We start from the raw sequence: 24,697 nt of genomic DNA, 5'->3' as shown, positions 1-24,697 counted from the left end.
ACAAACCAACAGTTTCATCACTTGGGGTTTGCATCACATAAGAATTTACACATACTTGGGATAATGGCCAAGTATTGCTCAAAAACATGTGATTCCAGTAGTATGATGGATACACACACCAGAATTTCCAGGTAGGAGTCAAGGACCTTCAAAGATATTGCAGTTCTGACTGGCACTATGCTGAGAAAACTAAAGAATTACAGAGCACATGAAGTAGAGATGAAGCAGCTCAGCTGGAAGATCAAAACCAGCAATTCAGAAATAAATGAACTGAGACCAGCCTGAGTAACCCCTTTCCATGCCTGGACTGTACAAGCCATCCACAAGACAAAAAACTGTTTATAGAGAAAAATCTACATCACAGTCTTATGACTGCAGAGTATCTGGTGAGATACTGAAAGGATCACAGGGCTCTAACCACTGATCTTCACACTGGTATGACTTGAAGGCTTACTGCCCACCAGCTGTTCAGAGGAGATTCCTCCCCAAGGCCCTGGTGGGAGAAGGCAGTACAAGTCCACTCCTCAAGACCTGCAGTTCACAGAGCACCAGATTACCCAGGGCTGTAGGGTCAGGAATTGCCAGCTGGCACCAGAACAACCAACCTGAGACCATGATTTCCCAGATTGCCCTGTCTAAATATGCCAGACCTTGTGAGTTAAGGCTCAGAGAGATGCAAAGTCTCTCACTTCTGCTTCCACAGAGTGTTTATGAAGCAGACCTTAGTGAAGTTTTGAATGAGGTATTTTCCTTCCCCCTCCAGTGCTAGAGAACGTGCAGGCTAATCCAGGTTCCTTCCCTCTAGAAGTATATTTCTTACAAATGTAAATACAGCAGCATAAGGGCCTTTTCTTTAGAAAGTTTCTGTGAAATAGTATTTCATATTCAGGTTTCTATAATTCAACTACTCACTTGCATATTTAAAACAATTCCACCTCCTGTCCCTTAAAAAAAACCTACTCACCAACAACTCTGTCTCCTGCTTTTACTCCCATCTTCCTCATGGCTGCAGCATACAAAGCTACAGCTTGTCTCAGTTCTTCAAAAGTAACTTTCAAGATTTCTTCTTTGCCTTCCCCTGAGGAAAGAAAATTAAAACAACCAGTCAGAAATTAGGTATCGTAACATAAGCAGAGTCTAGTACAAACAATTAGTTCTGGAAGAATACAAAGCAACTTTAAGATAAGAGTTTCCACTAATATTTCTACTTTTAGCTTGTTAAGTTCCTCTTCTGCTTTTCTTTTTAATGGGAATCAAGTATTAATCAGTGGTATTCATTCGAAAGGCACAAGGACATTTCTAAAAACAGATACATTTGCAAAAACCACAAAATATTCACTGGAGAAACCTGTGTGCTCAAAGGGCATTCATGGTAAATAGACTGCACTCACCAAGGCTAATGTCTAACACAGAAATAACATCATTTTTCCCTTTTTGCTCAGTTCTCTCATTAGCTCTAGGAAGCAGAATCCAGCTGCCAAGTTTAGGTTATATTACAGTAAGTCACTAACTAGAAAATCATGCACATACAGGCCTGACTTTCAATATGTTTTTTAAACACCTGTCTTTGCCAACATAGCACAAAGCAAACAAACTAACCTGGACTCAATTCATCTCTGAAAGGATCTGCAGGGTGTTTTCACTTTTGTACTGAATGTCAGATGTTACATAAGCTGTTAATAAATCACTTGCAAAACAAAAAGAACAAATCTAAATGTTATGAAAGGGAATATTTGTCATCTTAAAGTCCCTTCCTGTACTTCCTCAATGTGCCTCCTGCAAACCACTTGGCCTGTCCTGTTTCCAGTATCCAGGACTTCTCAGGGAAATACATATGCCAAGGATGTCACAAGAAAGGTGAGCTGCATACCCTGCTACTTGGTCCTTGCAGAACAGCTGCCATCAGTCTGATTGCCTTAAGCAGGGAACAGTATTTTTTAATCTTTTGCCTTCTTAGAATTTCATACCAATAAGTTTGGACTTATAGAGCAAGGGAGCAGGTCATGATGCAAAACAACAGAAGTCCACATAACGTGTAGTTCATAAACTGAGCAGGGACTGCCAACAGAGTTTGTGTTCCCACAGAACAACAGGAAATGGGACTCTGATCTTGCTTCATGATTAAGGCCCCAGGAGAAGGGAATCACAAAAAGGACTCACTGCAGGAACCAGTGACAAGTGAAATTGTTTAGGAAAGTTACAGTTGCATTCCTGTGCTCTAGAACACCCCCATTGCTCCCACAGACTCATCCCTAGGGAACAGAAACCAGGCTCCCAAACCACCACTCTGACCTAGCAGCATGGGGTTAACAAAAAATACTCTGACTTAAGAGGTCTTAAGAAGATTAAACACAGCAGAAGGTCATGAAAGAAATGCAGGTGGAAGTCTGTTCACCACAGATGAACCAACGTGTTCACTCCAGTACTGATTCAATAATCAACTAGAAAATAATTTTGCTCTTTTTGGTGTCATCACCTGTGATTATGTGAGACAAAGTATGAATCTCCAGTACAACCTATGACTCCCTGTAGATCTTGCTTCTTGTTAGGGACAATGTAACCACATGTCAAACACAGTAATTCACTAAACTGATAATAATTCCTTCAGTAATTCGAAGTGACAATATTTAACTCCACTTTTTCTCAAGTTGAACATTTAGCTTTTAACATTAACAAATCAATCACATCAATTCTACATACATTTAGAGTTAGCTTACTAATCAATGTTTGGCTTTCAGGTGCTCCACAAGATGTACTTACCTACATTGATTTTTTTTTCCTCCATTAAATAATACATAAGAAGCTTTTATAATGATCTCCAACTCCGAAAGCAATGAGTCCATCACTTTGAAGCCACCTTCCTTTTACAAGCCTCATTTCTATCATACTTCACCAAATCAATTCTTATTACACCAAAACTGGGTCACAGACTTCCCCATTCCCTCTGAAATGCAACTGATAAGAATTTAAGTAGGTTTACTGCTATAAATTTACTACTGAAGAAATACTTATGTGATCCATTGTTTTTAAACAGCTATCAGAAGAGCAACATACATGTAAAACTGATTCCTATGTATCTGAAATCATAAACTAAGACTTTCAACACCTACACAATCAAACATGCTCTGGGAATACAGATAGTTACAGAAAGTCCTTGGCAGACGAAATGAAGTTTTCTTAGAATGTGTTCAACTGCATTAAGGTAGTTGAGGTCCTGCTGTGTTTAGCAGCACTCAGTATTTGAGGTATTATTTCACATTTGTCATAAACACTTGCCTTCAGGAAGTATTTTGGCACTGTTGCTGATATTGTCCCTCCCACCCTCTTCCTGTGCTTTTTATTTTAGGAATACGAAGGACTACATGGGGTGTAGGTATGAATTAACTCTGCTTTTGACAATACAGAAAGGACAGTTACGTGCATGGGGGACTTGCAATTTCACTTGTCTGGAAAACTAAACTCTGTCTTAATTTTTTGGTTACACTGAAGATTAAAGTGTAGTAAAATCTGTGCATAGCCATAAGGATGGTAATGTTGAGATACAGAGAAGGGATTTTTATTGTCTGCTGACTTTGGTAACTTTAAAAACTGGATTCTAATCTGTTAGATGAGATTATCTTCTGTGCAGGTGTGTGAGTGCTTCCTTAGGGAGCTGTATTCTGAGCTTCCCCTTTGCTGGACCTAATCCTTATCATAAGACTGACCAAGCAGTGATGCTTCTTAGTAGCTTAACAATGAACAATGGAGTCTTGCAGCTCCTTAGCAGAGGACACGATGCACAACTATTGTGTAGCTGTTAAAAGCACATTGCTGGGGTTTTTTGCAGAGTTGTGTCACAGATTGTGCAGAGTTACTGATCATACTACCCTCTTTTCTCCTCACCCAAACCAGTTTATTTCAAGGTTTCAATCATCAGAGCTGTTTCACAAGGCCTAGTCCTGTGAACTGTAAATAAATATAAGGCAGTGATTTTTTCTTACTTGCTGCATACAGTGCAATCTTGTCATTGTCCTTGTGCTTCAGGAGATTCTCTGCATAGTTCAGACGGCTGCCCTTAAACCACTCCGGGACATCTGCAATACTTTTGGATGTATCGACCACCTGGAAAGAATACATAATACATTCCTGGAAAACTCTAAGATAAGTTTCTTTTTCAGAGAAATCAGTTAATTAATTCCAAGTTCTTTTTAGACTGCATTAGGCAAGAATAATTTCTCCCAGCTTAGAGATGGCAGACAGACACTGAATCCTGGAATTACTGTCCTGGAAAGATTAATTATTTGTCAACTGTCACAAGCAAATACGTCATTACAACTAAACTTAAAGAAGTTCCTTGCTAACAGTTCTACCTTTGGACCAGCCTTTAACACACAAGCAAAGCAAACCACTGTGACAACATCCAGACCACAAGGCACAGGCAAACCACAGTGACCACTGGGGTTTAGCCTCTGGGAACACCCCAAACAGGGGCTGAGCTGCAGTATATGGAAACTCTCTCACAAGACTTACTCCCCAGCCTGCCTCTTAGGAAGGTGTGAGCACCCACCCTTCCCCAGCATGAGTCACAGGGTAGAGAGACCAACACCAGGAACTCAAACAATGGTAATTCAAAATAATGAACTGTATAGTCAAATGTACCCAATTCTCCATGCTTCAGAATGAAGAGGGTCCAACAACATAATAAACCAATATTAAGTAACTCCCCATCTAGGACTAGGACATGCAAAGAACTGAAAAATGCAATGAAAAGCCATCAAAAATACATTGAGCTGAAATAACTTCCCCATCTCGAATTTATAAAGCCTCAAAGTACTAATATACCCCTTGATCAGTCACAGTTAAGACTATACCTTTAAAAACAGTAATAAGTATAAAGAGCCCCTAAGCATTAGCTCCAAAGGTCTAAACTCCTTCCAAAATGCACCACTGCTCAGCAGCACATGTATTTTGAAATCTTTAAATAGAAACTTTATTTTATAGTTGTGTTTTTGAAAGCTTCAGTTTATACCCTCAGGTTCTCTCGTGGACTGCACATACATTATAAAAACAGCATTCCTTCAAATCAATTGAAAGGCTCTTCTGAAAGCCAGGCAGAGCTCAAAATACCTCCCATTCCAGAAAACCTAATGGTTTTGTGCTTTGAGATGGGCAGTGTATGTATTGCTGGAGGCAATCCTAAAATTAATTTATAAGCCAAGGTAAAGCTCATGTGCAAGTGCTCTACTGCATTACTTTATTTCAAATGTATTTCCTAAAAGTGGGAACTCATGTAGATTTCTTCGCTCCTAACAAATAAAAATTGAGTTCTAACATTTACACTTTATCAACTCAGGCTGCAGAAATATTTTTTATATACTAACATATATTACTGCATCAATTAGAAGCTGCTCTTAGATCTGACTCATTTATGACTTCCTTAGCTTGAAGAAAAGTGAGCAGAATGTTTTCAACATTTTCCAGGACAAGATCCAACATAACTACTTTTTCCTGAAGTGGGAAAAAAAAATCCTTTAAAAAGCATCAAAGAGCTCCACTAGCACAAGGTGCTGAAATCATATAATACTTGATGCTCCAGTATTTTCTCCCCAGGTAACACTTATGACTCCTAGTTAATACCCTGTCTTTGGTAGTGGTACTTTGTGATATGATATGAACAACCTGATCTCTGGCTTAGAGGCCCCTCCACAGAACCAATAAACAGCTGTCAGGTGCTTCTCATAGCAAAAAGAAATAGACTCTACATTCCTTATTCAAAATCAGCTACTTGTAACCTGACAAGCCAATGCCAAAGCTGCCATGTCACTGTAGCTTTGCACACTGCAAGTACCCCTGTTCTTTTCACAAGTGACATGGATATCAATTGCTACAGAGCTACAACAGCATGTCTACATCAAATATTTAAACTTAGTAAAGGTTTTAAGTAAAACACTGGCTGCTCATATTATATGTACACAACATAAAATGTAAACATTTTATTGTTTTTTCTTTGAATTACCTGTGCAAGTATAAACTGTTCCACTGGCTGGGAACAAAGGAGTTAGCTCTGGTTCATGAAAAATCTTATTTACCTCAAAGCATAATGCTTACAGCAATAGACAGCCAGGATCAAGCTGTAAGGTACCTTATATCAAGCTTCTCAGCTCTTTAGCTACCACAAACCAGCTCAATTACTGTGACCTTCCTTTCCTCCTGACACACAACAGAAATGGACCAATGGCAAGGACTAACAGCAAGTCAGCAAAGATGGAGTCAAGCCTTGAAGCTGACACTGAGGGAAAGGCAAACACCAACATCCATAACAAGTGACTCAGTATCTTCTGCAGTCCGTGTCCATCAGCTGACCCTCCCTCTCCTCTCTCAAGACCTGACATCACAGCAAGACCACTACAACACAGGCCTGCAGCTCACAAGAAATCTAGTTAAAGCCTTTCTAAACATGCCCATCTTCTTGCTACTCATCCCCAGGAAACATCCATTTTTAGGGCACCATCTCCTGCTCCAGTTTCCCTCCAATGCATCAGCCACTGTTGGCATCTGGAGGGACTGGCTTCCAGGAGTACCAGTCCTGTAAGGCAAGAGAGCAAGTGTCCAGTTTGCTCTGAACTGCTTGCTCAAGACAATTTGAATTCATGTGGAAATTTAGGATAGGCTTGCTAGGAGCACAGAATATGTAGAGAAAATAGACAGTACCCAAATTCAACCCGGCAAGATTTTGAGTTACCATCTATAGAAAATGTAAAGATTAAGTGTTTACAGTCTTCAGACTATACACTTCAAAGCAGGCTAGTTCTTACATTCTTGATGAATTCACTCTTCTAAAGGATGAGTCACATTAAGACACCTGAAAAAGCAGTTTCATGGCAGGAAGAACCACTTGATCTATCACATCAGTACAGAAATTCATAAAACAGAAGGAGAACTCAAAAGAAACTTACCAGTCCCTTCTGCAGGACTGCCAGTACTCTGAGGGTTCTTGGAACAGATGGCCTCCAGGGATTAAGAAACAAGTCTAGTCCTCCCCACTAAGTCCCAGGAAAGTTCCACTGCATCAATCTTTTGAAGTGATCAATCCATCACCTTCCTCAGATGGAAAACTACAAGGTGATATTGATATCTTACACTAGGACTATAAAAGGGCTTCAGCTTTGCCCTCCATTTGCAAGAGCTTCAGAGTCACCTTTATCCCACAGCAACTCTGTGGCACACTCTAGTATTGCACTGTGACAGTGTTCAACCACTACCATTCCCTCAGAATTATTTCAAGCCTGATTGCAGAGCTTCCAAAACCAGTTCTACAAAGCCAGAGAGTAACAGGTGTGCTTATCAGGTAAGCTGACTCAGGGAAGTCAAACACAAACTTGACAGCACGCCAGCCTTTACAAAACCAAGGTGATATTCTACCAGCACGATGATAAAGCAGAAGACAGGTATTCATAGACTCCTCACAAGAAGCCAGGAATGATAATGTGTGCAAAAGCACATGAACACGAGGACACTACAGCAGAAACACTTAGGACAATGAAACTTGAGGATTTCACTGTCCTAAAGCATACCAGCAACAGAACACCACCATCCACCACACAAGGAAGTTCAGGACTATACATCTAAGAGATTCCTCATATCACTTGCAAGAGTTCAAAGAAGAGGTCAAAAGATCGAGTGTGAAACCACTTTATTTCCTGTTTGTTTTGCACTTACTGTAAGATAAACACTCAACTTACCTCATCATACAGGCGAGAGCATACGATGTTACTGTACTTCCAGAATTCTGCCCAGAAGTCTGAGTAGGATTCCACTGACCACTGGTATAAGTCATCATAGTTGGCTGGAAGTAATAGATACGTGTCAGCACTATGCAGATAATTACAGGAATTCAGACCAACTACAATTAGGGATGTCCTGGATAAAGAAAATTTGTGGCTAAAACAAGCAGGAAGATAAATCTGACCACACAGAGTAGATGACTTCAGCTCAAGGCAAGTGACTATAGCAGAGTTTACTTGAACCTGAACACATGGCATCCCTTCACCTGACTGTTACAAGCTATCTGCCACCACAGAGACAGAAACCTTTCCTAGTAACTCTGTTTCCTCCTACATCAGTGCAGCTGAAGATCAAACGGCCAGAGTCCCGTCTGCTGACACTTTCACTCCCTTATCATATCAACATGATATGTTCACACAGCAAAAGATAAACAAGACTTCCTGAGAAGAGACACTTGCTGTATGGTTCTAGTCAGGGGCCAAAGACCTCTGAGAGCTCAGTGACACAGGGATTATGTGACACTCATTGTCCAGCTGTAGTATCAACAGGACTGTTAGAGGAAGCATGCCTAACTTCCAGTAAATATGGGGTCAGAGGGTCTACATCTTATTTTTCATGCTGAAAAACCATGAATGAAGTGAAACAAGATGTTTATCAGCTAGATATTAAAGTATGACCCAGCAATAAACTCCTCATTTCCATGTTTAAAGTCTTACATGATTGTGAGACCAATGAAGTAACCTGAAGAATGCATAGGAAAACCCCACAACTCAAACTAAATACCAAAATTCAGTGTGTAAAACAGTTCTAAGTATGAATAACTGAAGCTGATGCCACATCACCAGCCTGAAAGTGACATTCCCTCATCATGTCCATGCTGTCTGAAGCTGTGCCAACAACCAATTAAATATGAATATCTGCCATCAGTGAGAATAAGTTGCCTGCTCTGCCAACTGTGTGCCCTATTTGATGCTTTCAGCTAAACCGCTCAGAAGCATTTTCACCAATTAGCTTTGCTTTGTCATCCTGTTATCCAGCCAATTGCTTCAGAAGCCAGCTTGCATCCTCTTCCTACAAAGAGGACACCTTCCAGCTTTATAAGAGAAAAACATTGAGAACTACCTCTGCACTGTTACACATGGCCACTACAGCACTTTTCTCACCCAGTCTATCCCTTGAACATTTTATTCCACCTCAACCCTTTCCATCAGTGTGAGATTATTCCATAGGTGTTACTGACATAGACACAAAGGCAAAGACTTCTCCATAAATCATGTTTTGCCTACATATTGCCTCAATCCCAGACTCCTACATACCCTTTTTACACTCCACCCAAGTTACTATCCTGCACATCACACATCAGCTATGTGGAGATAAAACTTTACCCATGAAGAGCTTAAGTTGCCATCTCCCCCTTCAAAACCAAACTGCACCACATGCTCCAAATAATTTGATAAATGCAAAAAGGTTCAAGTCACCACTAATTTGGTTTCTCACAGTATGAACAGTTTGTTCTGTTTTGTCTATACAGTTTGTTCCAAATAAGCATCAGCACACAAGTCCTTCAGGGCACAAGCCTGTTACTCAGCAGTTAAACATTGCATCTTATTACTACACTTTCAGGGCCAGGCAGAGCCATGCTGCTTAAAGGGCTATACTGCCCTTAGCTCTCCTCAGAGAGTCCACATCTTAAGGTTATATAAAGCATCCATTCTTCGCTGTTGAATAGCACTCAGGCCAGTGAACACCAGTGCAAATCTAATGGAGGCTGACAAAGGTTTCTACATATGCAGAGCAATCCACTTTCCAATGGAGAAAGCCACTTCAAAGTGGGATGAAAAGAGTTCTAGTTGTTTCAGCCATAAACACAGGCAGCCCATCTGAAACTGCATTCACTCTTGATCATATGAGTACCAGTTACATCACATTTCACTCAGGAGTTGGCTAAAACACTGTAGTAACTTGCTTCCTATCCAGCAGGAGAGTTAGACACTATACATTTGCCTTCCCAGGGGAAATCACCAGCAGTCAAAATAATGACCTGGCTTACCTACATAGCAATCAAGGTGAGGAATTGTTTTCTGGACATGAACTGCAGGAATCACTATATACACTGCTACCACTCCAGAATGTCTCTGCTCATACCACTGACATCTACACTGGACTGAAACTTTCAGGTCACTTACCAAAACTATTCCTTTCATCCCCCATCAGACAAGTGATCACAGGAAAGCTACACAAGCAACCTGGCCCTCAAACACTTAGGAAGAGCAGACACCATAAAACAAGCTAGTCAGAACTGGAGGGTTTGACCCACACATGCACTGAAGTTCACCTCATCCATGATGTGGCTGAGCTCACACAGCCAGAACCACTGATACCCTGGAGACATGACCTACAGTCAGCAAGCATTGAAAAACTAATGTTCTGGGTTGAAAACATCCCTGGAAGTCCAACCCCTGCTCAAAGCACAGCTCATCCCAAAGACAACACGTTGTTTCCAAGTCAAAGAACCACACGCACCTATTTACAGTCATACAGGTATTCCTGAACAAGCACAAAGCAGAGCTCGCAGTTCACAAACTCTGGCAGATACATAGCAAAAAACCCTTATCTTCCACCACTGAACAAGCTTAGGCATCACCTTTCACCTCCCAGCATACCTGAATATTACAAAAACATACTCTCCCTAATCAAAGATGCACATGGCCTTAACTTAAACCTCACACACCTATGTCGTTAAAGCATCATACCAAGGCTTACACTAACCTCCCAGCCATGGCGGCAGTGATCCCGCCTTCCCACATCCCTTTAAAACACCAAGTCACCCCAGTGCTGCTCCTGGCCCCAGCAGCTCCCTGCACACCGGGAGCCGCCGCAGGTAGCGATGCCGGCGCTGCCTGGGCTGACATCCAGCCGCAGCACCAGGCGCAGATAAGGCTGTTTGCCTTTCCCACCAGCACGTACCTTCTCACTCAGCGGATGCTGCCCCGGAGGCCTCCGGCCGAGGCTCCAGCAGAGCATCCCGCCTGGACCATTGTGACCCTCCTGCGCCGGGGGGTGCCCGCGCACCCAAGGGATGCGAGACCTGAGGGGCAGGAGGATGGCCCCCAGCCCCACCGCGGCCCCACAGTGAGGCCAGCCCGGAGAAGGCAGAGCAGCGCCCGCCCGCCCCCGCCCTGCGCTCACCCAGGCGGATCCCGTAGCTGCTGGCCACGGCGGCGCGGAACCGGTCCATGTGGGTGTTGCGCTTGGTGTCCGGCTCCCACATCACCTGCGACTCCATGATCTCGGGCTCACGCGACATGGTGGCGGCAGAGGAGCGAGACAAGCACCGTCCGTCCCACGGGGCTCCGGTAACGGCGGCACCGCCCGAGAGTCCCCCGCACCCGCCTCGCCTCGGCGCTGACTGCGGCCCCTCCTCCGCGCGCACCCTTTAAGGCGCCTCCGATCGCATCACTCCGTAACCTTCCGCCGCGGGGAAAAAAGTGCGGGGCGTCGCGCCCCGCCCAGGGGCGGCGGGGACGGGAGGGACCGGGGGCAGCTGGGGCCGGGAGGGGCGGCGGGGCCGGGCCGGTGCCCGCCCGGGCAGTGCGAGGTCACCCGTTCCGCCCGCCCCGGGAGCGCGGGCACGGAATGAATGGGGGAGCGGCCGCGCCGGACACTCGGGAGCCGGCGCTCGGTCCCTGTCACCTCTAAAGGTCACCAGACGCCGTGAGGGCACCGGGAGGAACCATCGCTTCGCGCTTCTCACCGGATCTCTGAGAAATCACCGCCGCTCTATTAATTTTTTTTTTCCCCCAGGGACGCCTGAAGAAGTCGCAACAAGTGTCTTTGACCTAAAAATGAGGCAAGAAACGCGTCTCTCCATGGCCTCACCATCCCAGCCGTGCTTGTGTAACGCTCCCTGCCTACACAGCTTGCACCTTGGATTAAAAGCTACTATTGCTGCTCTGCTTTCCGAGTGTGACCTCTGCTAGTGGCTGTCACGGTGATTTCAGCCAGGAATTGGTATTAATGAAGCACTTAACTATGTGAAATTCACTGCTGGATTCAGTGATCTTGAAGATCTTTTCCAATCTAAACGATTCCACGGGGTATCCGTGCTGCTTATGTAACTTATTTTCAAGGTTATGATTTCGCCTCTAATGCATAGAAGACTCAAAAGATGGGAGTTTGATGGTAGATTATATACAGGCATATTGTATATGAAAGTAAAATACATGTAGTAGATCGTATACTTGCTCTAAATGTCATTTAGATTTTTGTGCTACCAGAATGCAAGTACTTTATTAAATGTGGAGACCATGGAAACGTGATTTAAACAATCCACAGTTTATTTGCCTAGAGACAGATGTTACATCTGGCATGTTTTTAAATAACTCTCCCCAGAGCTATAGGCCTTGAGGAGGCTGGGGTAGAACGGGGACACGTTATCTGCCTGTCGTGCCTCCCTTGCCTTGGCAGCACTCAGAGGTCAATGGAAGTGTGAAATCCACAGCCAGACACCTGCCAAGAGATAAGGGAGAAGGCAGGACAGGAGCGGCCTTGGGATCCACAGCCTGTGGTGGGGAAACTGGCTGGAGAACCCATCTCTCTGTGACTTTTATTTTTAACCCTTTGTGTTTGTGAAGGTGTTTATGACACTGACAGAGTGTTAACCTGTGTGGGTACAACACTGGTACAGGACATGCAGGGCAGCAGCCAGGAGGGTTTTGCCTCCTGCCCCACCACAGACCTCAGACCTCATGCAGCCCCTCCACACCATTTACCCCCGGCTGACAAACAGCCTGCCCTGCTCTGGGGGTACAGGTGAGCTTTGGGACAGGTTTTGGACAGGACTGGAAGCAAAGCTGTGATTCCTCATTTTTACCAAGGCACCCCCACCACTCTTTCCCCAAGGGGGTCACAGCCCAGGAGGGTGGACATGAGGCCACCCACTGACCCCTGTGCTTGGCACTGGTGAGGTCACACCTCAAATGCTGTGTCCAGTTCTGGGCCCCTCAGTTCAGGAAGGACATTGAGGTGCTGGAGCCGGTCCAGAGAAGGGAACAGAGCTGGTGAAAGGTCTGGAGCACAAGTCCTTTGATGAGCGGCTGGGGGGGCTCAGCCTGGAGAAGAGGAGGCTCAGGGGGGACCTTCTCACTCTCTACAACTCCCTGAAAGAGGTTGTAGCCAGGTCAGGGTTGGTCTCTTCTCCCAGGCAATAAGTGACAGAATGAGAGGACATAGTCTCAAGCTGCACCAGGGGAGGTTTAGCTTGGACATCAGGAATAATTTCCCCACAGAATGAGTGATTGGACATTGGAACCACCAAGGAGGTCGTGGAGTCACCATCCCTGGAGATGTTAAAGGAAATACCAGATGTGGCACTCAGTGCCGCGGTCTGGTTGATATGGTGGTGTTGAGTCACAGATTGGACTTGATGTTCTCAGGGGTCTTTTCCGACCTAATCGATGCACTGATTCCGTGACTCCGTGACCCGCCGCCGCCCCTCAGGGCCGGGCAGCCCCGCCCCGCGGACGGATCCCGCACGGCGCACGGCGGCCGTGACGTCGGCGCGTCTGATTGGCTGCGGCGTGCCTGGCCCCACATCAGCCCAGAGCGCGCTCTCCTCGCGGGGGAAGAGCCGACGCCAAGGAGAACCAATCGGCGCACAGCTTTCTCAAGCCCCTCTCTCTGCCGGCCAATGAGCGGCCGGATCGGGGGAGGTGTGCCCAATGGGAGCAGGGCTCTCATGCCGCACGGAGGGAGGGGTGGGGGTCCCGCCGTCGGTCCCCTCAGCGCCGAATAGATGCCAAAGTTGCCCGTTTTAAGATAAAATGCACAGAATCGCAGAATCAGTTAGGTTGGGAAAGACCTCTGAAATCATCGAGTCCAACCCGACACCACTCTGTCAACCAGACCACGGCACTAAGTGCCACATTCAGGCTTTCCTAGAAAACCTCCAGGGACGGTGACTCCACCACCTCCCTGGGCAGCCCGTTCCAATGTCTAAGCACCCTTTCTGGGAAGAAATTCTTCCTAAAAGCAGCAGCAAAACAGCCGCCTTCCCCCACCCAGAGCAACCTGGGCTTCTAAAAAGAAAATGAGCAGCCAAATTACCTGAGAAGCGACCCAAAAATCCTCTCGCTGAGCTGAAAAAGGTGTTTAAGAAGGACTGACACAGTCACAGCTCAGGGAGGAAAGGGCATGCTGGGATTTGATGATAAAACTAGGGGTTTTAGGAAAGTCTGACAGTGTTTTTATCTTATTAACAGCAGTTTTACTATTGCATCCTTACTTAGAGTGGGTTATGCATCCAGGTTCCTTGCTTCCATTCCAGCTTTGCTTTATCCAAAGCAGTTTTTCCCTCTTTCAAAAGTGACTTTGGAAAAATGGGAAGAAGGAAAATTAAACAAATCTTTAATGAGAAAATGGGCATTAGGAGGACTGCAGTGACTACTGCAATTAGTTTGGAGACTAGATTAGGAGAGCTGGAGGAAAATAGCCTGAATAAGATTAACTGGAATTGACCATTTTCAAATCTTTTTAAGCCTTGCTTTATGCCTGCTAATAGTAATACGGTTAAAAATGAGATCATATTTTCTGCTTTAGATTAGATTAGGGGCCCTTCAAAAGATTCTTCAGAGCCAATGAACAGTAATAACACTGGTGATGGCACTACCACATTGTCTCTGAGGTAACCTGAAGTCACTTGGGAGTTTGAGTGATAAAATTCCGGGATCTGTGAGACAGAAGTTTTGTAATAATACCTCGTGGCAATACCTGCAGTATGCTGAGGCCTGACCAAGATCCATTGATCCAACATCTGGATTAGGAAATATAAAGATTTTGGAAAGTTTTTGTAAAAAAATCCTATAATCAGAGCATGCACCAGCTGGTTAATAAGTCTGGATAAGAATAAGAAACTTCTGGCTCATTTGATGTCCATGATCTCTGCAACCTCTATGTGGTATCAGATACAAGTAACTAGAATCAAAATCTAAGGCATTTTCAGAAAAAGAAATAAAAAAGAAAGGAAAGGGAAAATGAAAAGGAAAAGAAAAAAGGAAAAGGAAAGGGAAAGCGGAAAATAAAAGGAAAAGGGAAAGGAAAAAAATAAGAAAAGAAACAGTGACACACTGCAAGAAAAGCCTTGCAGGGAGGACATGAAAAGGCTTAAAATGACAAGAGGTCATAAAGCAATCAGCTATGGCAGGTTGAGACTGTGAGTAGTAAAGACAGGAAAAAAAAAAGAGGTTAAGAACTGATCCACAGTAACACCGGTTGGCTTTCTTTAAGGCTATGCCATTTTTTTCAGCATTACAATGATTTAAAAAGAGAGAGCCCTATGATCTGCTAAAACTTAGACATCTAGGAAACAGATGTCTAAGTTTCTTCTAAATACAGTTCAAATTGTTGTTAAATCCCTCTATTTGAGTAGGACATCTTACACAGTTTCTAGTGCAGATGAGGAAACAGAGAAGCACACTCATTCTTCTTCTGTGCAGTGAGACCCTCACCAGAGGATCTTTCTGGAAACCTCACAGTTGTCCTCACTAAGAGGTTCAGTGTGGCTGAGATCAATATTTCATACCATGACGCAATGTACTCTTTGAGCAGACGCTATTTCATTTATTTAAACAAGAAGAGTGAAATACCACACAATTTCATAAGAGCTGTGGATTTGGAGAGTTGAACGTACCTGAAATAGGCTCACTGAGACAGATCAGGAAATCAATTAAACACTAGGAAGACTCCCAAAATATCCTGATGTCGTGTGAAGGACAGCCTTGAGTGCAAGCCTCCAAAGGCAACCAGCCCTACCACAGGCCTCAGAAACTCTGTAAAGAGCAGATGGAAAGAAACAACAGGCACTTGCAGAAGCGATTTTGAAGGGATCTCACGATGGAAACTCAGGTAGAGAAACAGCAACATTCCCAAATTCTCCATTATAAGACCCAATGGAGCGGAAACAGCACAAAGGGACCCAGAGAATGCCATGCCAGTTGGAAGCAAATTGAAGAATTATAACTGGCACAGAAAACAACACTCATGACAGTTAATTACCTCTGGTTTTTTGTACTGTAGGGCTCTTTAGATGCAGGAAATGCCCCAGAAGCTGACATTTACTGTGTGTTCAGAGTATAAGCACAGCATGACACTGAGGGCAGATAACCAGAAACCTCATAAGAACCTCAGAAATGCCTGTCATCAGTTGCCAACCCATTTTGGGAGAGCATGAGATAGACTTCCGAATATACACAGGGATTAACAAATCAGCAAATTCAGGGCCATCTTAAAAAAGAATGAAAGCACCATTTATAAATCTAAAAATCTATACCCTACTGAAATCAAGTAAGATCCTAAGTACCTTCCTGGATCTGGGCCCAACCCTTCCAGGGCCAAATAGAAATAAATGCTGAAAGGTCTAGGCCAGTCTGCTAAATGTGAAAATAAGTGTTTTGGCCAGACTAAAACTGGGAAAAAGGCCATAGCAGAGATGTCTCTATTCTAGATGTCTACTCAACTACTCAGCTACCAGGCTTGGGCCAAGCCATGAGCTTTAAAGATTGAGAACATGGGGTATAAATTTGAAAAGAGATACTTCAAATTACTCCAGAGACTGGAAGAGCTACAAGCTGCATCCCTGACTCTGCGAGAACTCCCCAGGAAGGGGAGTAAAAGCAGTAAAAGCCAGTAAAAGCCAGTAAAAGCAGAGATCTGCCCTGTAATTTTCAGAGCAGACACCCTGAGTGGTGCACAGACATGAGCATGGGCCGCCTACACCTTCACAAGCTCACCAAGAAGCTCTGTGGAGGACATCAGGATCCCTCATGCCTCGAAGTTACTGTTGGGCAATTTAGCAAACAGTTGCTGCCCCAGTTCACGTCACCAGTCGGTGCAGAATCTACGCTACAGACCTGTGGATCTATTTTTATATCGCAATCATTGTGTTCCTGTCAATCAGTGATGAATCAGAATGTGCTCTGAAGGCAATGAAGTGCTCTTTTATCTCCTGGGGATTCTTACTTCACTCTGCCAACATCCTGCTTAGGCTTCACTACACAGAAGGACTTGATAACATTGTCTAATTTACACTTCCCAGCTGTTTCTTTATTAGCCTGGTTAGTAAGGAAAAATCAACACAAAACCTGTCAGAAGGGGGAGTCACACCATGAAACGTGCTGAATTTTGGTGTTTCATCTGAGTCAGAGTTTCTCGAGGGTGAAGGGCATGAGCATCCTTCAGAATCCCTCAAAGTGAAGTTGATAGAGTACCGGAAAGAGAGACGTCATTTTTTTAGACATGAGAGTTCTGTATTCCCCTTCTCATTTGGGGATTGCGTCTCAGAATCGCCTCAGAGGAGATTTCATACCCATGCAGGAAAGGCATCTCTCTGTATTCTGTAAAGACTGTGACAAGTCTCCAGAGCCCCAACATCTGAGTAATTTAAAAGGTCCATGGGAGAGGATCGAGGAGCCAAGAAAGTTGATCACAAGACAGCAATGGGCCCTGTGGCAAAGAAGCCTGACAGCATCCAGGGCTCTGTCAGTAAGAGCAATGACCCTAAATTGAGACACTGTAAGCCTTGATTTACAGTAGGGAAAAAAAATTGCCATGTGGATTATTACATGTGAAATTTCACCTGAAACTGGATAAATACTGTGACAGATGGGATGGTGGAAGAGGTTAAATCTGGGAACTGGGAGAAGTTAAATCCCAGGGCAGGCTGGACACAGCAAGAGACTTGAATAGACCTTTTGGGGTGAGGGGGCTGCACAGGGAGATTTCAACCTGAATTATTATAAGTGAAAAATAGTGTTATTCCTGATTTTGAGATAAAATACAATGGGCCCCTCAGTTCAGGAAGGATATTGAGGTCCTGGAGCAGGTCCAGAGGAGAGCAACAAGGCTGATGAAGGGACTCAAGCACAAATCCTGTGAGGAGAGGCTGAGGGAGCTGGGGCTGTTCAGCCTGGAGAAGAGGAGGCTCAGGGGAGACCTCCTCACTCTCTACAACTCCCTGAAAGGAGGTTGTAGCCAGGTGGGGCTTGGTCTCTTTTCCCAGGCAACTAACAGCAAGACAAGAGGGCTGGGTCTTAAGCTGTTCCAGGGGAGGTTTAGGTTAGATATTAGAAAGAATTTCTTTTTAGAGAGGGTAATCAGACATTGGAATAGGCTGCCCAGGAAAGTAGTGGATTCTCTGTCCCTGGAGGTTTTTAAGACAAGACTGGATGTGGCACTTAGTGCCATGGTCTGGGAACCACAGCGGGGTTGGATCAAGGGTTGGACTTGATGATGTCGGAGGTCCCTTTCAACCCAGCTGATTCTATGATTCTATGATTCTATGATTCTATGATTCTCTGCAGCAGCTCATTATCTTCCCCGTACAGAGGAGCCCAAGCGCTGGGCACAGCCCTCCAGACGTGCCTCAGCAGGGCCGAGCAGAGGGGCAGGTTCACCTCTAGGCGCTGGCCACGCTCCCCCCGGTTCCCTCAGCGATCTTTCCCAACCCGAGCGATCGTTTCGCGGTTTCCACCAGTCCCCGCGCGGGCGGCCCCGCCCGCCCCACCCGCCGGCCCTCACCCGCCGTCCCTCACCCGCCGTCCCTCACCCGCCGGCCCTCACGCTGCCGTTGCTCCCCGGGTCCCGCGGGCGGCGCTGCGGCGGCGGCGGCGCAGCGGGGCGGCCATGGCGGCGGCGCGGCGGGCGCTGCTCTCGCTGCTGCTGCTGCTGCTGCTGCTCTGGGGCTCGGCGGGACCCGGCGCCGAGGCCGCTCGGGGCCGCGGCGGCGACCGCCAGAACAGCCTCCGCCGCGCCGCCAGCGGCCTCTACCAGGGCGTCAGCGGCCTCTTCGGCGAGGACAACGTGCGGGCCCTGCAGAAGGTGAGGCGCCGGGCGCTGCTCTCCCCCCCCGCCCCGCACACCTCCCGCGCTTCCTTCGCTTCCTCGCTGCGCTCCCCGGGGTGACCCGGCGGCTGTCGGGGCACAGCCGCGCTCCCCCATCGCCCCTCGGCGCGGTGGGACCCGCCGCGGCCTCGTCGTTGTGCGGGTGAGGCGGCGGAACGGCTGGAACGGCGCTTCGCGGAGGGAAACGGCAGCGGAGGCTTGCGGCAGTCTGGGAAAAATTGTCAGGGAAATCTCTAAATCAAGGTTGTTTTAGGTGGGGGAGACGGCCAGGGCAGCCCGCTGTCGGTGGGGAGCCCTTCGGCTGAAATCCGGTCTCTCTGCATCAGCAGAGCATCCTGCGCTTGTAGGGCCGTAGGAACTTGCAGGAAATCAGGCGTGCAGGACCTGATTCTCTGTTCCTCCTTCCCTCAGGCAGTAGGAAGAAGTAATAAATACTGTTAAATTGACCTACGAGTACACTTGAGACGTTTGTGCGTGGTGCTGGGGACATCTCGCAGTTCCTCGATAAAACTAATTCCCTGGTTTGATTTACCAATTCCTAGTGATTGTGTTATCTCTAAACTTCAGAACAATAGTAAAGCCCATAAAGTGCAGTTTTAAGTGCTGCCAACATATACATTTACATGCCCAAATGCCTACACTAAGGATAATTGTAATATGCAAATTTAAGATTCACAGAGTTAAAAAAAATTACAAAATTACTTTTTTTCCCTTGGGGGCTACAAAATAACCTGCAATTCTTGCTTAATGGATTATAATTCTACTTATGACTAGTAAGTCTCAAAGTATGTTTCTAGGAATTGAGGATTTTTTTAATTTTCAATTTTATTTCTCAGTTTTTCTCAAGGTTGACAGAGAGGTTTGTGAATGGGGTGGATGTATTAATGGACACATTCTGGAGAATATGGACTGATTTGTTAGATGTTCTTGGAATTGATGGTAAGTGTGATGCCTGTTTACCCTTGAACTGTCTCAGCTTGTGTCAGTGTTTACAAGCAAATGGGAAAATCATTTTATCATGCTGCATTAAACATCCATCAGCAGTGTCTCTATCTGCTTATGTGGCTTTGATTTTGCTATGAGTACCTTTGAACAAGAAGACTGAACTCAACCATTCCATTTCTCTATATGTATCTGTAGGATGTCTGTAAAATGACTTACAAGTCATGGTTGATTTCTTGGTATCATCATTAGATGGATTCATGCATCCAGGAATGATGCAGGGAAATCAAGGAGGACTAGAGGAAGGAAAGACACAGTTAAGAGCCATTAGAATATAACTTTTACAAAGCAGGATCTGTAGCCCCAGTATGAACTTGTCAGCCAGTAATTTGAAGAAGGTCCATCCAGAAACGGATAAACCAGTTTTACCCCTCACTTTAGAAAACAGAGCCATGACCCCGCTGCTGTGGGGGACTGACCTTTTGGAGCTGTGCTCGTGTTTCTCCCTGTACCACTGCAGCCTGCCCTCATTAACATTCTGCACATTTTCCTTTGTTTTTCAGCCTCCAACCTGACTCATTATTTCAGCCCAGCAGCAATTGCCAACAACCCGACCCGTGCCCTCCTGCTGATCGGTGCCATTTTACTTGCCTATTGGTTTCTATCTCTCTTCCTTGGATTCTTCTTCTATCTCCTGCACATGCTGTTTGGTCGGTTTTTCTGGATTGCGAGGGTTGCCCTGTTCACCCTGTCGTGCGTGTACATCCTCCAGAAGTACGAGGGCGATCCGGAACACGCCGTCCTGCCGCTCTGCTTCGTCGTCGCCGTTTACTTCATGACGGGGCCGGTTGGATTTTACTGGAGAAGAAACAACAACAGCAGCCTGGAGGAGAAGATGGACCACCTGGAGAGTCAGATCAGACTGCTGAGCATCCGCCTTTCCAGGGTGATTGAGAACCTGGACAGGGGCAGCGAGCAATGAACCAGCCCCTGCAGACCACTGTACACCAGCTCCAGAAAATTCCTAAGCACTGTCTCATTCAAAGTTACAAAGCAACAAAAACGTCACATGGTAAAAAGTGTGCAAAGTTATAACTTTTCATCATGTGTGAGACTAATTTATCTAGATTATACACTCAGCCATTAAACTTGTAGGAGAAAGAAAAACATTTACAAAATTCAGCTGTATATTCAGAGTTTTATCCAGTACTAGAATTTTCTCAGTAGATAAACGCTTACTTTTACAAGCACTTAAAAACATCTTTTGTAAAGTTTTTATAAAAGCAAATTGAGTAGTCTTTCAAATATTGAAATTGAGCTAAACATATGCAAATTTGACACTTTAAAAGTTAAAAAACAAAAACAACAAAAAACTCGAGCTACCAAGCACTTCCATTGAGAAGTATCTGCTGTGGGTCCACATTTTTATTTTTTTCAAAGTTGTGAATGTTTTTGTGTTTTTGTTGGCTTATTTCATTGCCTTGAAGTTGCCTTTCATAGAGTATCAGATGAGGAATTTTCTGGTATCCAGGCCAAAAAATTCACACCATAGCTTTTAATAGGAGGTGGGGAATGAGGGAGAAGGAAGATTTGAAGTCCTTAAATGCCAGTCCAATGGGAGGAATTGAGAAACACACGTGGCATTTTTTCATTGCATTTCATCTCAAGACCTTTAATTTGCTGTCTGAAAGGAAATCTGGTTTAATGAATTGGCACAGAGGGAAAAGACGTAGCGTGACAAATTGTAATTCATATTTGATCTGCACAGTGAAGCATTTTCCAAGCATAAATGCATAGACTAAAACATGATTTTTAATCTCAGGACCCATGTACTTTCTCAGAAAAGGCAGCAGTTAAAACACGTGCAAATGTATTGTTGCTTAAAGCTTTCTCAGGACCAATAAGCGGCAATAAATTATCTTCAGGAAGATCTGGATTTTTTTCTAAAATTGTAATAGTTTTATAGGAGCTTTTTGCTTGAAGTCTGTGTCCTCATTAGGTTTTGGGGAAAGTGAGTCACCTTATGAGAAGGGTGTAGGAAACGGTTCTATTTCAAAGCGGTGGAGCTTTGAAGCAATTTTATTTTGCAGGATTTCTATATTTGTAACTTAGGACTGACTGACTTGGTAGAGTATCACTGGCTTTGGGAATGGTTTGCTGAAATGCAGTGAAACAAAGGTAACCTCAGGGAAGGAAGTCAGGAATGTGGTTTGACCTGGGAACAACAGCATTCGAGGATAGAGATGTGGGGAGGGAGGGGAAGCACTGACCCGTAGTGATGAGCACTGATACTGTGAGTGGTGGAATGGACCACAGCTGAAGCACTCTGTGTTCCATAGGGTCTAAACGTAAAATTACATTAAAAAAACGCAACAAAAAATTGGTCTGTGATAGGGCCTGGCTACAAAGCAAGGGAACAAGAATGAGGAGGTTCTCCTCTCCATGCCTGTGAGTGCCAGTAGGACAGGCCAGGGCAGCTGAGCACGGCTTGGCCTTTGTCCTCTTGTTCCATTGGGCAGAACTTTTGCTGGATGTGATGCTTAACTGAATGTAACTGTTGGGCAAATTTATTTTTCTCTTTATGCTGAAGTTTAATGTTCTTAGAATGTGTGTTACTTGCCTAACCTCTTTGGGTCTGTATGTGACATTTACATGAGGGGTTATTTTTAAAATCCATGTTAATGGCCTTTACTCCGAACGGTGATCACTTGAGTTCAACACAGTTGAAGTTCATATGCACTTGGCACGGTTGGAATCCATTTTAGTTTTTTATGTCACCTGTAAATCCCCCTGCACACCATTTATTGAGAAATACAACATTTAGAGTTGTAAAATAACTGGTTTTCGCAACTTAAGATAAGGACTATGGCAACAAGTAGTCCGCTTTGTAAAGCTGAGAATATAAAATACAATGTATTCCTTTTTCCAGCTCATTTTCCATAGTATTACAGAGTCTTCCCTGTAAACTCAGTTTTGCCTACTGTTGTGCACAGAAGACTAGGCTAAAACACCAACCTGGAAATTAGGAATTGACTAGCACAGCTTGTCAGGTCTTGATGTGTTTTGTTAAATTTAAGGCCTGAGGACCAAAGTCTGCAAACCTCGCTCGTGTCAGCGGCTCCATCGCCTTCTTAGGACTATGTGCATGAGTCAGTTTGCATAGATTGTATTTTATGTAATCCATATTTAACGTTGAAGTTAAAAATACTGAATCATTTATATATTAAGAGTTGTCTATTATAAAGATTTCTTTAAAAATACTATATAAAAGTTAATTTGGATTATAGTTTCTCCCTGTCTTGCTCTAATCGTTTATCTTAGTTTTGTAAAATCAGCCCTCCTATATTAATACTCTTGATTTTGATCACCCTGCTGCTTGAAAAAAAGTATTTTTATATTTACTTGCATCCCATGTATAGCAAAATGTTATGTCAAAAGTGGTATATATAAAATTGGGTATTTTTAATCAGTATTTTTCCCAGCACTCAGTTTTCACATTAGTCAAATTCAGAAGTAATGATTTTTTAAAGCACAATCTAATCTTCAATATATATATATATATATACTTTAAAAATGCTCTGTATTTTTAAACATGCACTGTAGTGAAAGCGCTTTTGGGACATGAATGTGGTATTGTATTTAATCTCTTTCAACTTTTGTAAATAACCTTTTACAAGTATTTTCCATACCGGGCCATCTAGTTTATCCATGGAGGTTTTTGCTGTTTTTTAGAACCCGTGCCAGTGGTTGCACTGCTTTTGTATTGCCATTGGTAGGAGCGTCCCAGAGACAGGCAGGTCTTGCCTTGTCACCCACGGACAAACCAAGACTGGGAGTTGATGGATTCGCTTGGGCTGGGGGCAGAGATGGGACTGGAACAAACCTCGCAGCTCCCTCCTTTCACTGGGATCCAGCAAAACAGAGAGGGGAGTGATGTCTGTGCACTCCTGCCACAGCCATGGCCCTCCTGACCTGCCGCTGAGGGGGCACAGGTGACCTGGGACCAGCTGGGTGTGGGGATATCCCATCTGGCTGCTCCTCCGGAATGGATCCTGCTCACGGACCTTCCCCTGCAAAGAACATCACCCCGTGTAACCGGCTGAGGAGGGGCTCCAGGCTGTCCAGGATGGGAGATCCCGTTGGGTCTGGAGTGTTTAAACCTGCGTGCTTTAGGACCTAATATTTGAAACTCCTGTAGTGTTTTTCCATGCGCTCCCATCTTTGCAGAGCTGACGTCTGCAGCAGCACCTCCGGCTGTAGATAACAGATGTGTTGTATGGAATGTGGCGCTTTCACAGTGGTTTTGGGTGTCAGAGTGCTGTGTACAAACCTGGTGTAGTTCAGTGCTGTATTTATAGCCCGTCCTTCACATTGTGATTTGCTTTTCCAAGACTCGTTGCATCGTCAGTGTGGAAAATAGACCAGTATCAACCTTAGCTTCGGTGGTGTAGAGGTGTTTTAAGTGTGATTTGCCTCATGTACTGATTCGTATTTGGCAGCTAATGGCATAAGTGACCATGAGTTCTCTTTGTCTGGGTTGGAAAATAAAAGGTTTTATTGTATCCGCATGTATTTTAAACTTTTTGGATAATTCCACCGACCTGTGATGACAGCACATGTAAAAACCGACCTTTTCCTTTTGATGAGAAGTTATATTTGCTGTGGTAGCACTCATTGTTAGCACTGATGGTAGTGATTTCACACCGTTTTGTACATCAGCTTTCACAGTGTTTAAGTTTGTACAATTGTTCATGTGAAAACGATTTGGTCTGAAGAGATGCTCTGTGTTCACTTCTGACATACAATCCTAGAGACATACGAGATTCTGCTGATAATACTGTTAAGTAGCTACAAATGTACCAGACTCATTTTTTACCGAGCTTTAACATGCCTTTATTTATTTATTATCGGACCAGCCAAACCCGTGTACTCCGTAGTTCAGTATTTGTTAGAACAAAAATCTCACAAATCAACTTAATGGTATTGTGTGGCAAAGCTTCGAATAAATGTTTACTGAGACTTTCCACTGAGCAGCGAGTCCCTGGTGAGGCTGCGCGGGGTGGGAGATCCCGGGATGGGAAGGGGTGGGATGGGG

At 44.6% G+C, this 24,697-nt stretch overlaps 2 protein-coding genes and 1 long non-coding RNA gene across 3 annotated transcripts in view; 2 read left to right on the top strand and 1 right to left on the bottom strand.

Annotated features, from left to right (window-relative positions):
* AACS (acetoacetyl-CoA synthetase) overlaps positions 1-11,208 on the bottom strand; it is a 40,109-nt gene extending 28,901 nt beyond the window's left edge. Inside the window, exons 1-4 of the mRNA XM_064675200.1 lie at positions 10,954-11,208; positions 7,722-7,825; positions 3,981-4,101; positions 965-1,078 (exon numbers count right to left, since the gene is read on the bottom strand). Of these exons, the coding sequence (XP_064531270.1) occupies positions 965-1,078; positions 3,981-4,101; positions 7,722-7,825; positions 10,954-11,071 (457 nt within the window). The 5' untranslated portion in view covers positions 11,072-11,208. The remainder of the gene's footprint in view (positions 1-964; positions 1,079-3,980; positions 4,102-7,721; positions 7,826-10,953) is intronic.
* A 50-nt stretch (positions 11,209-11,258) lies between these two features.
* On the top strand, positions 11,259-12,083 carry LOC135424203 (uncharacterized). The gene is made up of 2 exons (XR_010435109.1): positions 11,259-11,465; positions 11,569-12,083. It is a non-coding gene; the product is annotated as an uncharacterized LOC135424203 (long non-coding RNA).
* Positions 12,084-18,424: 6,341 nt separating this feature from the next.
* BRI3BP (BRI3 binding protein) lies at positions 18,425-24,632 on the top strand. The gene is made up of 3 exons (XM_064675195.1): positions 18,425-18,636; positions 19,497-19,599; positions 20,166-24,632. The coding sequence occupies exons 1-3, from the start codon at positions 18,442-18,444 to the stop codon at positions 20,582-20,584; spliced, it is 717 nt and encodes a 238-aa protein (XP_064531265.1). The 5' UTR covers positions 18,425-18,441; the 3' UTR covers positions 20,585-24,632.
* The last annotated feature ends 65 nt before the right edge of the window (positions 24,633-24,697 follow it).

The sequence above is a fragment of the Pseudopipra pipra genome, chromosome 18 (genome assembly GCF_036250125.1).
Source record: "Pseudopipra pipra isolate bDixPip1 chromosome 18, bDixPip1.hap1, whole genome shotgun sequence".
Taxonomy (NCBI): domain Eukaryota; kingdom Metazoa; phylum Chordata; class Aves; order Passeriformes; family Pipridae; genus Pseudopipra; species Pseudopipra pipra.
Note: the sequence above shows the minus strand (reverse complement) of the source record. Positions and strands in the feature narration are given on the sequence as shown.